The following is a 17,762-nucleotide window of genomic DNA, read 5'->3' as shown; positions in this document are numbered from 1 at the left end:
AACATTAAATGTACATACATGTCTGCACCCCAGGGTTGTGTGGTCCGTGTGCTCAGCAGGAAAGGAGCTCTACATCACACTGACTATTGGACATGTGTAAAATAAAGTTAATTGCCCATGAAAATCTGAGGATAACTTCATAGCTCATTTATTTCCAGGAATGGATTTTAAATTTGGAAAAGAACGAACTTTAGTTTAAGAACATCAATCTTGGGATCCCTGGGTGGCGCAGCGGTTTGGCGCCTGCCTTTGGCCCAGGGCGCGATCCTGGAGACCCGGGATCGAATCCCACATCGGGCTCCCGGTGCATGGAGCCTGCTTCTCCCTCTGCCTGTGTCTCTGCATCTCTCTCTCTCTCTGTGTGACTATCACAAATAAATAAAAATTAAAAAAAAAAAAAAAAAAAAAAAAGAACATCAATCTTAAAGAAAGGTCTTATTGTGTCTGCATCAACATCCACCATGTTCATATACCTTATGGCGGATGTCTGCATCTGCTGTGTCATAACTAGACACAAGTACTCCATATCACTGTGCAATTTGGAGGGTTAGGTGGTGATCTTAAGATGATAGTGAATAATAGAATCCTTTATTCCTTCCTCTGCATTTGCACTAAGGCTGAAAGTTTACATGCTACCAGTGAAAGGTGTAATTATTCAGGCTGGTGTGAACAGAGAAGAGTTAACAATGGACTTAGTTTCATTATGTAACTGGTTATAAAGAGAAATAATTAAACCTTACTTGTGGAAATGTATAGGAAAAGATGTCTTCCTTACTCAGTTTTAAAGATAGCTTTAAGGAAGTCGAAGAGAAATAACTATTAAGATATCTAAATTGCCTGTTTGAAAACGTGCATGTAGCTTTTAAAATTTTATTTGATTAATAAAACTGAAACACGAAATAGAATTTTGAGTATAATAGGAATATTATTTGACAATAATATAATAAGTGTGCCTAAAACAAATATTTTAAATATGAATTGCAGAAGAAGGCCTGAGGTTATTTGTGGGTCCTGGGGGAAGTACAACCTTCGGCAGCCATCATCTTCCAAACAGGTATGTGGTCCTGATAATATCTTATTAAATAAAGAATACACTGAATTTTTCTTTTAAATGTTCTTGAGTGAAAGATGAAGGTTACAAAGTTTACATTAGATTGTGGCTAGAGGGATCCCTGGGTGGCGCAGCGGTTTGGCACCTGCCTTTGGCCCAGGGCATGATCCTGGAGACCCGGGATCGAATCCCACGTCGGGCTCCCGGTGCATGGAGCCTGCTTCTCCCTCTGCCTGTGTCTCTGCCTCTCTCTCTCTCTCTCTCTCTCTCTCACTGTGTGCCTATCATAAATAAATAAAAATTTAAAAAAATTTAAAAAAAAAAGATTGTGGCTAGAAAACACATATACTGCTTCCATGAGAAGAACTGCAACTCTGAGTTTTCCTTATCTTGAGTATGTTTGAAATTCTTTTATATGTTTATTTGTTGGTGTTCTTAAATGTGCCTTTAGAGTGTATTAATATAGGACCAGAAGAGCACTGGGCAAGATGCAATGAAAAAAGATGTTTAGAAAAGGGTTCTCAGTCTTATATTTTAGAAAGAGCAAAGCAGAACTGCATTTCAGTCAGTGACCTTGTCTGTTATGAGCAGTTTCACAGCCACTCAGCAGCACACACATAATATTACTTTTTTTGTACTCCTCTTTTCTCCACCCTACAAGATTCTAACATACCTACTAAGAAAAGTTCAGGAAACAAAGCAGACATGAGGTTCAGATTCAGATGAAGAAAAGACACCTGCCAGACCTATCATTGATTCCCAGCACTGCAGCAAATCTTAGTGAGCACAAGTGCTCAGAACACATTAGGAATTCTGATCTCTGCCCTTACGTGCATCCCTGATACTCAGTATTTTTGTGTAATATTTATGTAGAGTTCCAGAATAAGTCGGAGTTGTGTTAGGGTGCCCCCTCAGTCGGTCCAAGACAGTTATTTTTATTCTCTAATGCTCAGAACCTGAAAAAATTTCTCATTCATTTTCCCCACCAGTACTCATTTTATTGAGTATCTCCTATGTGTCCAGCACATTGCAAGGTCTAAAAGATATAAAAGATACAGTAAATTCCTACAATCAGATGTGATAGGTAAATAAGAGAGGGACATATAAAGAGACTGTGAGGAAATAGTTCATTTTAACTGGGGTTTATGGAGGATGTAAGCACAATTTATAGTTTTCGTTAACTCTCACTGACTTATCCATTCATTAAACTCAGTAACTATTTATTAGGCCAAGTCATGGGTAAGGATACAAAACAGACCCAGTTCACCCTCAGCTAGTTTTTGTTCCTAGTACATAGGGTTTGGCAAATTCAGCCTGTAAGCCAAGTTGGCCCACTGCCTATTTTTGTAAAAATAGTTTTATTGGAAGACAATATTTATTTATTTATGTATTTTCTATGGCTGCTTTGATGTTACAGTAGCAGAGTTGAGTAGTAAAATAGAGACCACAATGGCCCACAAAGCCTAAAATATTTATTATCTGACTCTTTCTAGCAGGTGAGATAGACAAACTAAAATTCATAGTAATATAGTAAGTGCTATAATACAGAGAAGTAGAGGAAACTCTGAGTGACAGAGATGGGACCTCACTGACACAGAAAAAACTTCCTAGAAGGTTGACACCTGAAGAGAGTTGGGGAGAATTAAAAGGTAAGCGGGGCTTAACAGGTAGATATGAGGAAGACAAATATTCCTGGTAATAGGTTCAAATAGAATGAACTTATAGGCATAATAATCATAATATATAATCATATAATAATAAGTAAAGAAAAATTTTAGATAACACTTATTGAGCTTTTATTTTTTTTTTTAAAGAATTTTATTTTATTTATGATAGTCACAGAGAGAGAGAGAGAGGCAGAGACACAGGCAGAGGGAGGAGAAGCAGGCTCCATGCACCGGGAGCCCGACATGGGATTCGATCCCGGGTCTCCAGGATCGCGCCCTGGGCCAAAGGAAGGCGCCAAACCGCTGCGCCACCCAGGGATCCCTTATTGAGCTTTTATATATGCACATGTATGTGTTTCATTCAGTTCTTACATTATCTCTTTTATTACTCACAAAGTACTATTGTTAGTATTTAAAAAGTGAAAAAAAAAGAGGTTAATTTTCCCAGAACCTTAAAACTAATAAGTGATAAAACCAAGATTCAGGGGCACCTGGGTGGCTCAGTTGGTTAAGTGGCTGCCTTGGCTCATGTCAAGCCCTGCCTCAGGCTCCCTGCTCAGAGGGAAGCTGGCTTCTCCCTCTCCCTCTGCCCCAGCCACTCCTCCTGCCTGTGTTCTCTCCCACTCTCTCTGTCAAATAAATAAATAAATAAATAAAATCTTTTTTAAAAATCATTAAAAATTTGGGGGAAAAAATGATTCAAACTCCTGTCTCTTTGAGTCCAAACACATTCATGGTACTGAACCATCATACCTTGCTGCTTGTGAATAGTATAACCTACTTAGGGAGCTGCCAATAAACAGGTACTTCGGAGGAGGGGCACATGAAGGGAGCTGTGGGACCTGAGTTGACAACAATCTCAAAGCCACATTGTTTTTTTGTTTTTTTTTTCAAAGCCACATTGTAAATGGCCTCTATCACCACAACCAAGAGTTCATTATCCTTTTTTATCACATGTACAGTTTGATCATTCTTTGCAGGAAAGTGATCTATCTAATGGGCTCTTAGGAAACTAGCCATAATTTGGAGGTGGGGAGGAGAGTGGAGCGAAGACAGGGACAGGTAGAAAATAACATTTATGAGGACAGTGATAGGTATGGTAGAAAGAACATGTATTTTTGAGTTAAAGAATTCATATCCTAGCCAGACCATTTTGGGGACTCAGTAAATCTCTTAACCTTGGTGGAATCTTAGTTGCCCCTGGTGACAAGTGGGAATAATCATAGGATTGACTTAAAGAGTAAATGACATAATGTACTCCATAAGCTCTAGCAATTATTTAGGTAGAAGAACAGCAAACAATACAGTTCCAACCAAAAGGGACCAAAATGGTAAATGCCCCAAAGCACAGGCTTCCTCTACTCTCATTTCAGGCTGCTCAGCATCTAAGGCAGAGTTCTGCCCCTATCTGCTTCACTGATGTAAATAACCTCTATAAGGCTTACTTTCCTCACCTGAAAAATGGGAGTGATAAATACTACCTAACTCATAGGATTTTGCAGAGTATTAAGTTTGATAACTTACAGAAAGCATTTAACACAGCGCCTGAGACACGGACAGCTCTCATTGCTAGACTAGTTGTGTATATATAGTTGTTTTCAAAGAAAGAAAAATAATTTCCATTTGAGAGAATATCTAGAACCTAGGATATAAAGGCATTCATAATTCTGAGTCCCACTCCCTTTCCAAATGAATGTTAGAAGAATCATCACCCAATGCATGAAATCCTAAAGTGATAATTAGAAGTTGAAGTAAATGATTAGCGTCATATGCCACAGAAAGGCTGAGGAATGTTAGAGACAGTGTATCGTGGTGAAAGAGAATGGGGGACGTCTGGGGGGCTCAGTGGCTGAGTGTCTGCCTTTGGCTCAGGCTGTGATCCTGGGGTCCTGGATCGAGTCCCGCGTCGGGCTCCATGCGTGGAACCTGCTTCTCCCTCTGCCTGTGTCTCTGCCTCTCTCTCTCTGTGTCTCGCATGAATAAATAAATGAAATTTTTAAAAAAGAGAATGGGCAATGCAGTCAGACATGGGTTTCATTCCTGGCTTAGCCACCATGACCCAGCTTGGCTATGATCCTGACAAACCACATCTCTTACTTGCCGCCAAAAAGACATATTGCTGGGGTTAACAACACAGGCTCTGGAGTTGGGATCCCCAGGTTCGGTCCCAAACTCCACCAAGTATCAGCTATGCATCTTCAGTAAGTTATCCCTCTTCTCTCTGCTTCAGTCTCCTCACCTACAAATACAAAATAGTGACAATAACAGAACCCACCTCATAAGAGTTGCAAGGCTTAAATTAAGCGAGGTGACACATGTAAATGACTAAAACAAAATCTGGCATGCTTAAACATTAAGTACTTAATATGCACTCATTAAGGGTCTCTTGAAGAGTTATTGTGGAGAACCATCTATTGAAGTGCCTAGCACAATACTTGGATACATAGGCTCTCCGTCACTAGTCAGTGTGTATCAGAAGAAGTAATATGTTAGCAGTAGATCTGTTCTGAAAGAGAAACTGGCAGCATAGGAGGAAACTAGAATCGTTTACTCGGGCACTGAAGAGGCACAAGAACCACACACACGTAGTTAAGAAAGGGAACCCATGAGAATGAAGAGAACAGAGCAACAAGCAGTGGAGACCTGGGGAGGAGCATCCCTGGTAATCCACTTGAAGCTTAGCGGATGCAGCCTGACCAGCTCAGCGATGCCTACGGAGGTTGCAGGGTTCCCCCTCCCCGCTTGCCTTTGAGACAGTTTCTAACCAAAAAAAGTCTGCTTTCATTTGTTTCTATTCCTCTATATGATTTTTCTTTCATCTCTGGCCACTTATAAAATCTTATCACTGGTTCTTAGCAGTTTAGTTATGATGTGCCTTGGTGTGTTTTTCTTTGTGTTTATTCTGCTTGGGGTTCATTGAGCTTCCTCGATCTGTGGTTTACAATTTTCATCAAATTTAGAAGTTTTCCAGACATTATTTCTCTCTACCCCTCCTTCTGTTGACCTACAGATTCTAGCCCCAGCCTCCAAGAGCTCTGACTCCTGCACTCAGAAAGACCACCTGGCTATGTCTGGGCCCTCCTGGCACTGTAGGCTGGAAAGACCCTGAAGGAAACTTGGGGCTTTCTTCATTGCTTTCCCTTCTCTCAGGACCAGTCCTGTACTGCCTTTTGTCCAGGGTGTGAAACTGTTTACATGTTCTGTAAAAATGTTCGTTATTTAGAGCTGGAGGGATCTCCTCCCTCTTCTTCTCCCCCTGATCATGCTCTCTCTCTTTCTCTTTCTCTCTCTTTCTCTCCCTCTGTCTCAAATGAATAAATAAAATCTTTTAAAAAGGGGTGGGCGGTGTGCCTGGGTGGCTCAGATAGTTAAGCATCTGCCTTGGGCTCAAGCTGTAATCTCCAGGTCCTGGAATCAAGCCACATGTCAGGCACCCAGCTCAGTGGGGAATCTGCTTCTCCTCCCTCTTACTCTCCACCTGCTCATGCCCTCCCCCTCCCCTCCACTCTTCCCCTCCCCTTCCCTCCTCCCTCCGCTCCCCTCCTCCCCTCCTCTCCCTTCCCTTCCCTTCCCTTCCCTTCCCTTCCCTTCCCTTCCCTTCCCTTCCCTTCCCTTCCCCTCCCTTCCCTTCCCTTCCCTTCTCTTCTCTTCTCTTCTCTTCTCTTCTCTTCTCTTCTCTTCTCTTCTCTCCCCTTCCCTTCCCTTCTCTTCCCTTCCCTTCCCTTCTCTCTCTCTCTCTCTCTCCCCCACCCCACTGTCTCAAATGAATAAATAAAATCTTAAAAAAAAAAAAAAAAAAGGCAGGAGGGAAAGTCTAGATCCTGTTACTCCATCATTGCCAGAATAGAACTGTTTTAGGGCTTCTGAAAGCCAGTGTGCAGGGGCAGTGCTCACCAAGGTTCCTTCAAATTCTGATTGTAGCTATGAATGATTGGTCACTGGTGTTCTGTTGACGATGTTCCTGTTTCTTCTGCAGAATGTATCTGTAAGAACAGGAGCCTCTGAGCAGTCAACTGAGAAGTCCCAATTCAGTCCACAGTGGGCTAGTAACCACTACATTACTCCCATTTTTTAGAATTTCCTCTTAAAATTCCATTACGGGAAGAGACCAGTCATGGTGGCTGCCTCTGGTCTTACTGATCTCGGGCATACTCACAGTGAAATGGCCAGGTAATGCAGCCCCTGGCATCTTGACTCATGAGGAGATGGGTACTGGTGATAACTTGAAGCAATAATACCCTCCCTTCCATGCAACACCACTACTTCAGCTCCCCTCCTGACACTCAGGAGGGCTTGAGGATCCTCATCTAAAAATAAACTCACCTGCCATCAAAAAGACGCTGTGCTTTTATGGACTTGTAGAAAATCTTTATCCTCCCAGATGAAGAAACAGGAAACGTGTGTGTTCATTCCATTATAACATAGGGCCAAGGCCGTAGGTACACCTGCAGTAACAAACCTTATGTGGATGAGGCCAGTACTTCATTTAAATGTTTTAGTCAGGGGATCCCTGGGTGGCCCAGCGGTTTAGCGCTGCCTTCAACCCAGGGCCTGATCCTGGAGACCCGGGATCGAGTCCCACATCGGGCTCCCTGCGTGGAGCCTGCTTCTCCCTCTGCCTGTGTCTCTGCCTTTCTCTCTCTCTATCATGAATAAATAATCTTTTTTTAATATTTTATTTATTTATTCATGAGACACAGAGAGGCAGAGACACAGTCTCACACACACTCTCTCTAATAAATGAATAAATCTTTTTTAAAAAATCACTTTAAATCTTTACACCAGTATAAATTATATTACTGACCACATATGAAGACATTTGCATAGGGCCCCTAGGTGCCTCATTAAGCCAAGGCCTTTTAGCTTGAGTCATGATCTCAGGGTGCTGGGATTAAGCCCCACAGTTGGGAGCCTACTCTCCCTCTCCCTCTGCTCCTCCCCCTGCTCTTGGGTCTGCATGTTTGCTCTCACTCTCTGTCAAATAAAATCCTTTATAAATAAAAATAAAGACGTTGGCATGTTGACTAAAAGGATTCTTGTACTTTCTAGAAAGGTAAATTAAGACACTACACCCTAAAAATGATCATCCGTTAACTCTGCAAGGCCTGGATAAATTGCCAGTCAGTATATACTCTTGGATGAGACTGACTGATTTCTAGGATTTATATATAAACATGTTTCAAGAGAAGACTTCTTGCCACAGGTCAAGATTTAGGAACAGTACTAGATTATTGTAGGAATAAATGTGACTAGACTAATCCAATATACTGTTTATAAACATTTAATATTTCAAGTATTTTCTATCCGTGATATCTTTAAACCTTGTGGAAACCAAAGCTAGTAGAAAATGCCTAATTCACCATCTCTTCAAGCACAGGGTTAACTAGAACAACTTCAAGCGTTACAACTCAAGATTTTGATTTTTTTTTTTTCCCTCCAATTGTAGAGTGGGGTCTGGAGCTTATGAACAAGTTGTGATCAAACGCTAGAAGTCAAGCTGGTAAACTGAAGTTTCCCTGGGGGCTTGTGACGTGGGCAGTCAAGCTGTTGAGGCACTTCATTCAAGCGTTTATGAGAAAATGAACATATTTTATGAAAGAAGCATGTTCCTCGATTTAAAGGAAAGCCAACACTGATTTCTTCTCTGAAAGTGCCCACCACCATCCTGTCCCACCCACCAAAAGGAAGCATCAGAACCATAGTATCAAAGTGCTGTGCCTCATGTCTTTAGGGGTACACAGTTTCTGTGGTCACAGCCCAGGATAATGAAGCCTGCTTTTTCTTTCAAAATATCCAGGTGGGAAAACAACACTATGCATCTGAGTATAGTTCAGTACTGAAGTGTAAAACCTGTAATAGAGGTGCTCAACAGGTTTGGGCTTTAATTATTTAATTTTAATGTTTGGGAAGTAATAAGTGAATAATTTGAACCCTATAAATTCTGTCAAGATAGTTATAATCTCTTAAGGAAACCTTCTATATTATATACTACCTACACTATTGTACTGATTATTAACTCTTCCTGATTGAATACTTGATATAAAGTTTGGGTGTTCATGTTTTGGGAAAAATGTTATACAATTTAAACGTGTAGAATGCTTAATTCTAAACGTATCCGTCATAAATGGAATAAGTGTTTAAGTCTGAGCTATGTGAATGAGTGTAATGCCATTATTATGCAATACGTATTGTTACTAGTTAATGTTAAATGAGCTGGAGAACTACTAGCACTATATATGAGATTTAAAGTAAGTTTAATATTTAATAGGTTAGGCTCCCATAAGGCACCTTATTAGCTGTCTAACTGAATAAATCTGCTGGTTTCAGGAGTCAGAATTCAGGACAAGAGGAAAATTGTAGCATGATCGGAAACAGTGGCCTTTTCTGTGTCAGTTCAGACTTACTGAAACTGAAAATTATTCCAAGGAGGTGCAGATAAGACAGGGGACAGCAGCTTGACATTACTGACATGGACATAATTCCCCACGATGGGATACTATATTTTTTTCGTTCGTATAACAGTAGCTGTTTTGAAACAATAGAATGTAACATAATCTAGTATAGTTTTAAAGTAAGAATATCTGATCTGGATCCAGTTTAACAAGCTCAGCAGATAGACCATCTTTTTTTAATCAGGTGGGAAGTTTTTCTGGTTTTATATGACAAGTTTTAGTTTTCTTGGAATCACTCAGTTACTGAAGAAAAATGCAGATTCTATAGAACCAGACCTTACTTTCACAACTAAGCCCAAAAAAATGTGATATGTTAGAATAACTTTGGTCTAGGTATTTTGGTGTTGGCAAAGTAAGGGGAAAATATATTAAGAGAATATTTCAATGTCCAAATGTAGAGCTTTGGAAAATTTTGAGTAGCTCATGCTACAGTTTTTAGTTCTTTAACATTTCAAGGATTGGGTATTCTAAAGTAATCCAGTTCTGTAGCAAATAGATATTTTTAAAAAGGTGAAACCCCATTTTAGAATCTTTTGAATGTTGAGACATGGGGTTTCTGAGTCATTAGTAATACTTTTGTTACTTTATTTTGAGAGGAAAAAAATTTACCTGACCATTTAAGGAAAATGTTAGCTTAAGTAGAAAAGACTTGCTTGCTCTCTATGATTATCAAGTGAGTTGATCCATCCATTATATATTATGGGGGGTGGGGAGGGAGTAAAAGTTTTTAATAGAGATATGAAACTAGTGTTTAGAGGTATTTATGACATGTTTTAAGAACATATTTTTCTATTTTCAAAATATTATTTCTACGCTATATTTTTTATCAGCACTTCTGCAAATAATTTTGCTGTTTTGAAATGATAAAAACTATTGAAAATGATAAAAACAATTGTAAGCGAGGTTCAGTGAGGACATTCTTCAGATATATAAAAAATACCATAATCCAGGCATTGTCCATCTTACTCATCCTTGCCTGCCCTCGGCCTGATACCTTTATACAAGATTGGCTCTCAGTATTTAAAAAGATATAGAATTATTTTTAAAAATCATTTTAATAGATACATTGGTTATGGAAAAGTCAGCGCAAGTCTGGATTCATTTTATTTTGTGTGGCATTGGCATACTTTGCAATCACATTTATTTACAGTCCACTAGAAATACTTGTTAAAGTTTGCATAAATGTCTCCCTTTACTGCGTTTTCTTAGAGCATGTACTGTGTAGCTATATCTTAACCATGTAGCTGTTTAAAAAAAAAAAATGCTCTTTAAATACCAAGTACCCTTTTTGTTCCATTTGGAGTTTAGGAAATTGGTTTGAAAAATTAGATCTTAATAAATTGATCTTTAAATATTAAAGTCAAATTTCAAATCACTGAGTCTTGGAGAATTTACAAATGTATAACAGTCTTTTTCTAATTCTATCCTAGACAAAGATTAATGATATATTAAAGTTATTTATTTGTGGTCAGATAAGGAAGTCTTAAATACCCTATTTGGGGGAATACAGAGACTTGATCAGAGCCAGCCTTCTTGTGAAGGTCACACTTCCCATGACTGGAGCTGGTAACTGAAACCAGAGCAGATGTAAAGGGTAACAGGGGCAGAGCAGCCCTGGGCCACCAGTTTGCATTTTGATGGTTGAGTCCCCTTTGTGGTGTTGCAGGCTTCCACCTGGTGTGGATTAGTACTTAAAATCTGAGAACGTCTTGACCAAGAATCCTAAAGTCCATCATCTCATTCCAGGAAAATACCATCAGAGTAATGATACCCAAACTTAGATTATTTTGTTTCACTTTTTAGGAAAACTCTGAGCCATCGAGTTCCACCACTTAGTCCATTTGTTACTAGAAGGAAAACAAATCTTCAGCTAACCTCCAGCCAAAACATTGCTCCAGAAGTAATTTTAGACTGTGATTTCCATGCCAACTAGACCACTTTGCAAGCTCAAGCTGACACTATTAAATACTTCATTTAAGTACTCTGAAGTGTTAGACTACCTAACACTTACATAATCCTCTATAATAATGCTTGGAAGAACTGGGCTTATATGATGGGCTTGCATTTTATTTTAACAGGTCTAACTGAGACAGTTCAGAAATTATACTTGGTTGGTTCTCTTAGATGGTACGTCATTGTGAATATATTCAAGTACTGTAACTGAAATTGTTAATGCCCCTTTCTATGTTGGCTTAGGTACTATGCATAATTTTAATAGCTGAGATGTTTAAGAATATAAATTTTAAAAATATAAAGGATGAAATAAGTTTTGAGACTACTCTGGAATAAAGGCCTTATTATTACCTTATATATGTGATTTTTCTTAAGAGAATATATACACAGTATATTTTAAATAGTCATGTAGGTGGTCTCTAGCTACTCCCTATATGACAAAGCTGGCAAAATTTTTTATTTACACAGACAATATAGTCTGCATTTACAAGTGTTTATGTTCATCTTACGTATATAACAGAACTCTCTTGCTGATAGTCAATGACCAAATCCCATGCAGAGGAACACAGGATATATTGTTTGATTGTTTTTTGGAAATACATCTTATTCTGAAAATTAATATACTTGTGCGTATTCATGTAAATGTTTATGAAAAAAATTGTTATGGAAGTGATTCCATTAGTATTGTTCTAATACTTGGAAAATGACCTTCATATTTATATATTTCTTTGTTTTACTGTACGACTATAAATCCAGGAAATTTTTTTTACAAGAAAATTTTATTGTATTTGTAATAATGTAAAGGTGAATCTTATACCTGTTCAATAAAAATCATCTTAAACTTCACAGTGTTTATAAAGTGTCAGTTAAGATTCTGTCCGAAATCTTGTCAGCTTCTTGCCAAGGTAAGAAAAAAAAGAGAAGTGAAATATCAGGAGAACTTTTCCCTGACAGTTTCCCCTCACTTATTGCCAGGTGGTATAGCACAGACCTGAATCCTCCAGTGAAAGACCCTTCTTTTGAACTCTGAGGTTCGCCCTGCAGTGGGGGAGCATGGGCCCCAGAGTAAGACAGAGTGGAGTCTGAACTCAAGCTCCCTTCTGAACCTGTTTCTAATCCAGGATGGAGATAATACTATCACTAACTCTCCTGGCTGTGAGCAAGAAGCCATGAGCTATCAGGAAATAGCACAGTAAGCGCTTATATCGAGCTAAACTGTGCCTCTGTGTAAGCAGCACCTACATGCATACCTCAATTCTAGTGTTAGACACGAAGATGGTCAATAAATATGCCACTATTCGAGGGTAAGGTCCCCACTTAAATGATACTCAGGGAGATCCCTGGGTAGCTCAGTGGTTTGGCGCCCACCTTCGGCCCAGGACCCAGGATCGAGTCCCGCATCGGGCTCCCTGCATGGAGCTTGCTTCTCTCGGCCTGTGTCTCTGCCTCTCTCTCTCTCTCTCTCTCTCTCTCTCTCTCTCATTAATAAATAAATAAAATCTTAAAAACAAATTTAAGTGATAGTGTCACCACTGTACAGACTAGTCCTCAGAGGAAAAACCGTGCCAGCACATTCCCTCTGCTGACATTAAAATTACAATAGTGGGGTGCATGGGTGGTTCAGCAGCTGAGGGCCTGCATTTTTGGCTCAGGGCCTGACCCTGGGGTCCTGGGATGGAGTCCCACATTGGGTTCCCTGCAGGGAGCCTGCTTCTCCCTCTGCCTGGGTCTCTGCCTTTCTTGCTGTGTCTCTCATGAATAAATAAAATATCTTTAAATATATAAGTAAATTAATTAATAATAAATAAATAAATAAATAAATACATACATAAATAAATAAATAATAACAATAGCAAGTGAAAGAACAGTGCTTCAGTATGGGTTTGGCCCCACGTCTTTCTCTCTCGTCTTTCTCGCAGATCGCCTTGGCGTCCTGGAGAGTGCGGGTGATGAAAGGTCACTGGCACTGAGGAGCCAGGAGCTGTGGGGTGCTGGGAGAGGTGGCACGGGGATAACTTGCTGCCCTCAGCACAGCAGAAGCCGCAGGGCCCTCTGATCTGCCCTCAACTCCTTACCCACGTCTCTGGCATGGTGTCCCCAGGCCCAGGCTCCGTAGAGCTTACCCCTCTGCTCCACACCCAGTGTTTTCTCTCCCTCCCTCCTCCCGCCTTACCACCCTTGGCTCCTTCATTCCCACAGGTGCACCCCACAGACCAGGGATGGACCAACCTTTCCTCCCATCTGCCTGATAGGAAACTTGGGAGAGTTAACCCATCCCACGTTACACTAAATGTAACAAAAGTGTAGGAAACAGAAAAGGCTTACACGTGGACATCCCCTGAGTCGATGACACCTACTCTACTCCCTATGGCCCCACGGGACAAGGAGCCTGAGACCTTCCTGCGTGAATGCCTTCAGACCCCATTCCGAGGCCCTTAACCCCTAGAGATTTCTCCTTTGCCATTTCTCTTCAACTGACTTCACCACTAGACCTTTAAACCAGTTAGCAGTTATTTTCAAGTAAAACTGTAAGAATCTTCAAGTTATTTTGCTTTTTATTTATATTGGGGAGTTCTCAAAGCAAGAGTGCAATTACCTTTAGGTGGGAAAAGTGTGCCACCTTGTGGTAGTTAGCTTCAGTGATTCAGTTCAACTCTCCCAAGTGACCCTGTGTGTGCCCTTCTTTCCTAATATCCTGTGGAACTTAGGAAAAATACATTTCTTCAATATCAGGTTTTTTTTAAGCAAACTCTCTTCCCAGCACGGGGCTCGAACTTACAACCCCCCAGATCAGGAGTTGCATGCTCTAACCACTGAGCCTGCCAGGTGCCCCTTTCCAGCACTCGTTTTACACAATTGAAATACTTGGAAAAAAGATTTTGAGGCGTCACAGACTCTTTCCCTACTTAAGAGTCAATTGCCTTCCTTTGATATGGGATTAGTAAAAGATCGCTGGCTCCATTCCAGAAGAATTCCTCCTTAGGACCGGGTGATCAGCCCTGGCTTCCCGAGGGAGGAGGCTAAACAGGGCCCTGGAGCCTCGGCCTCTCCAACCAAAGCAGGGGATCCGGGGGTCGAACCTGCGGTCTGGAGCGGGGAGCGGAGCGGGGAGCGGGGTGCGGGGAGCACGGGGCGGAGTGCGGGGAGCACGGAGCGGGGTGCGGGGAGCACGGGGCGGGGTGCGGGGAGCACGGAGCCGGGAGCGGGGAGCACGGAGCAGGGTGCGGGGAGCACGGCGCGGGGTGCGGGGAGCACGGTGCGGGGTGCGGGGAGCACGGAGCCGGGAGCGGGGTGCGGGGACGGGGAGCACGGAGCGGGGTGCGGGGAGCACGGGGCGGGGTGCGGGGAGCACGGTGCGGGGTGCGGGGAGCACGGAGCCGGGAGCGGAGAGCACGGAGCGGGGTGCGGGGAGCACGGAGCCGGGAGCGGGGTGCGGGGAGCACGGTGCGGGGTGCGGGGAGCATGGAGCGGGGAGCACGGTGCGGGGTGCGGGGAGCACGGAGCCGGGAGCGGGGTGCGGGGAGCACGGTGCGGGGTGCGGGGAGCGGGAGCAGCGGGGCGAGCGCCCAGAGCTCAGTGTGACTCATTCCCACACGGGGAGGGGGAGGAACGGGGAAGGCCGGACTGCAGCCCCGCGGGGAGGTGGCACTCGCAGAGCCCAAGGAAACGGGCAGAGCACTGGTGGGTGACTTCAGAGGAAGGGGTTCCTCCCGCTATCCCCCTGCCCAACCCCGAAGAGGATTTGTGTAGGAAGCCTGGCGGACGGCACGCGCGGCCTCCAGAGCCCGGTTACATCGGAGATGAAACGTTCACTGTACAAGTGTCTGGCTTCCAGCTCCTACGAGCTTGCTTTGCTAGATGTCAGGAAACCCCTGAGTGTCCCCTAGGTCGGGATGGCCCCGAAAGTGTGCGTCCTGGCCGAGCGGGTGGCGGCCGCGAGGGCAGTTCCGCGGTGCCCTGGCCTGGGCGGTCGCGGCCCCTCGGGGCGGTGCAAGGTGCTGCGGATGGGGGGGGGCCTGGGGGGCTGGGGCCCGGGCCTGAGAAGGGCACCTCAGGGAGAGCCCGCCGCGGGAGCCTCAAGGAGCCGCAGTGCCGGGGCCTCGGCCTTAGCCCATGGAAGCAACTGGAGCAATCTTTAGATCAAGGGCCGGGCAGTGCTAGTGCCTGGTGACACACATTGCACGTCTGCTCCCGCAGGGGCTGTGGCCACACTCCCCCGCCTTGAGAAGCCGGGTAAGCCTTCCTCTCCTGCACAACCGCAGGCCATGGCCCTTCAGGGCAGCTCAAGTCCTTGGAGCAAAGAACAATGCTGAGGGCTGCTCTTCCTGCCTTACAAGCCTTGGGTTCCAGTCCAAGGGTTTTCCTACACGAAGGAACAATCTGCCCCCTGACAAGGGCACTGGTTCTTGCGAAACTGGAATCTCCGTGTAGTTCCAGTTATTGTGAATATAAGAACCTTTATTGACTCTAAGGAGTGAGAAGGGCAGGAGTACAAACTATTCGGGGACTTTTTTTTTTTTGTCCTTAACAGTCTGGATGTTTTAGCATAAACTTGCATTATGCTTTGTTGAGAAAAAAGTGATCATTAAAATTTGAGAAAGGAGGGACCCCTGGGTGGCTCAGCGGTTAAGCATCTGCCTTCAGCCCAGGGTGTGATCCTGGGGTCCCCGGATCAAGTCCCATGTCCGGCTCCCTGCATGGAGCCTGCTTCTCCCTCTGCCTGTGTGTGTCTCTGCCTCTCTCTCTCTGTGTCTCTTATGAATAAATAAAATCTTTAAACAAATTAAATAAATAAAAGATTTGAGAAAAGAGAAGAATGAGAGAGCATGAGTGGTAGGGAGGCCAGGGGAGAAGCAGGCTCCCCATTGAACAGGGAGCCCGACACGGGGCTCCAATCCCAGGGCCCCAGGATCATGACCTGACCCAAAGGCAGATGTTTAAGTTCTAGATGGTTATGAATTGTCTCCATTTTTACAGTACTTTTGCAATTTAAATTTGCTTAGTTCATAGAAAAATCCAGTTTACAGTGTTTACAGTTGTTAATCGGCAGGGTTGTTCGTTAATCAGCAGGGTTGTTCATTCTCTGGGGTTCTGGACGGCGACTACAGGTAAAGGTAGCAACCACCTTCATCACGATTTCAGACACCTTAATATCAAGTTTCAGTCAGAGCTTAAACCTCAGATATTCTGCTTCCTGTTGCTCAGCAGTCTCTGGAACCAAAGGCTTCTCAAACCAGTATTTAGCCCTGGTCTTAGAACAGGAATTCTGCTTTCCTGTAATGTAAACACGTAAAAGACAACGTACAAGCAGTAGGAGTTCCCCCACAGGAAAGCAAAGGGAAGCTTCTTCAAGATTTTCAGACATTTCCCCAGAAGGGGCCTAACATGCAACCCGCAGGGGGAGAAACCCATGAATAGCTAGGCAGGATTCGAACTTTTAAAGTTTCCTCATGTCCCCTTTCACAGGAAGCTGCTGGAAAATAGAGTAGGGAGGAGGGGGAGGTGGCCGTCTAACACTGCCCTCCTTGGAGGGGGGTGTTTACATGAGGCGGGGGAAGCCCTGGGAGGGGTAGTAAAGGGAGAACAAGTAGCAAGTGTAACACAGACAGTGGCTGGGGAGGACTAGACTTATTTCAACAGGTCTCTACATTGAGGCACCTGAAATCTGGTGAGAACTTTACACAACTTATTCTATATATAAAGCACAAGACACTCTACAACGTATAGGGTTGCCACTTAAGATTGAGACAAAGGGCGCTCACTAGGTGACGAGGGGGGACGGGGGGCGCACTCAGAGAAGCAAGCTTCCAGCTGGGAGCCCCCAACGCAGCTTGATCCCAGGACCCTATCACGACCTGAGCAGACACAACCGAGCCAGCCAGGTAACTAACCCCTAAGGTTGCCACTTTTCTTAAAGTGTTTGGTTTGGTCTCAACCTTTTTAAAAAAAAATTTGAGAGACAGAGAGGCAGAGACAGGAAGAAGCAGGCTTCTCATGATGCAGGACTCCATCCGGATCTGGAGATCACATCCTGAGCCAAAGGCAGAGGCCCAACCACTGAGCCACCCAGGGGTCCCTTGGTCTTAGAACCTTAAAGGACTGTTCACTTTCTAGGCCTCAACATACCCTTGTGAGAACTGGCTGCCTGGATACAAGAATGAGCCCTTACCTAACGACATTCCTAAGATGAACACAGCTACTCATCAGCAACATTACTGTGGGCCAGCACTCTCACTGCTTAGAACTCCCCGTGACAGTTATCGCTCCCAGCATACACTCAGTGGGCCAGAAATTTGCCTCTAACAAACCCAACTTGGGTTTACACCAATAGGAAATGAAGCTTTTTTTTTTTTTTGATGGAAATGAAGCTTCTAATTGCATTTGTCCCTTTATGAAGATCTCCATTTCCGCACAGCTAAAAGGTACAGCTTTTTAAAACAGCAAACTATGGACAAAACCAACAGCTGCCTTTAGTGGCACACCACATCCGCATTATCTGTGGCCTTTTCCAGCGCAATTTCCTGAGAGCTCAGTAGTTTGCAAGGCTGCAAAGATTCACTCTGCATCTACAAGATCTGATACCTGGCTTAGAGCATTAATAACCTTTCCATGTACAAAGAACTGTATTAGAGTGAAATG

The 17,762-nt window shown here is 43.4% G+C and overlaps 1 protein-coding gene across 2 annotated transcripts in view; it reads left to right on the top strand.

Annotated features, from left to right (window-relative positions):
* The window catches only part of EEIG2 (EEIG family member 2), an 84,850-nt gene extending 72,881 nt beyond the window's left edge, over nt 1-11,969 (top strand). For both annotated transcript variants that reach the window (XM_025996326.2, XM_072754460.1), the window contains 2 exons: nt 985-1,054; nt 8,165-11,969. In XM_025996326.2, the coding sequence (XP_025852111.2) occupies nt 985-1,054; nt 8,165-8,207 (113 nt within the window). In that variant the 3' untranslated portion in view covers nt 8,208-11,969. The remainder of the gene's footprint in view (nt 1-984; nt 1,055-8,164) is intronic.
* Nucleotides 11,970-17,762: the final 5,793 nt, after the last annotated feature.

The sequence above is a fragment of the Vulpes vulpes genome, chromosome 3, assembly GCF_048418805.1.
Source record: "Vulpes vulpes isolate BD-2025 chromosome 3, VulVul3, whole genome shotgun sequence".
Taxonomy (NCBI): domain Eukaryota; kingdom Metazoa; phylum Chordata; class Mammalia; order Carnivora; family Canidae; genus Vulpes; species Vulpes vulpes.
Note: the sequence above shows the minus strand (reverse complement) of the source record. Positions and strands in the feature narration are given on the sequence as shown.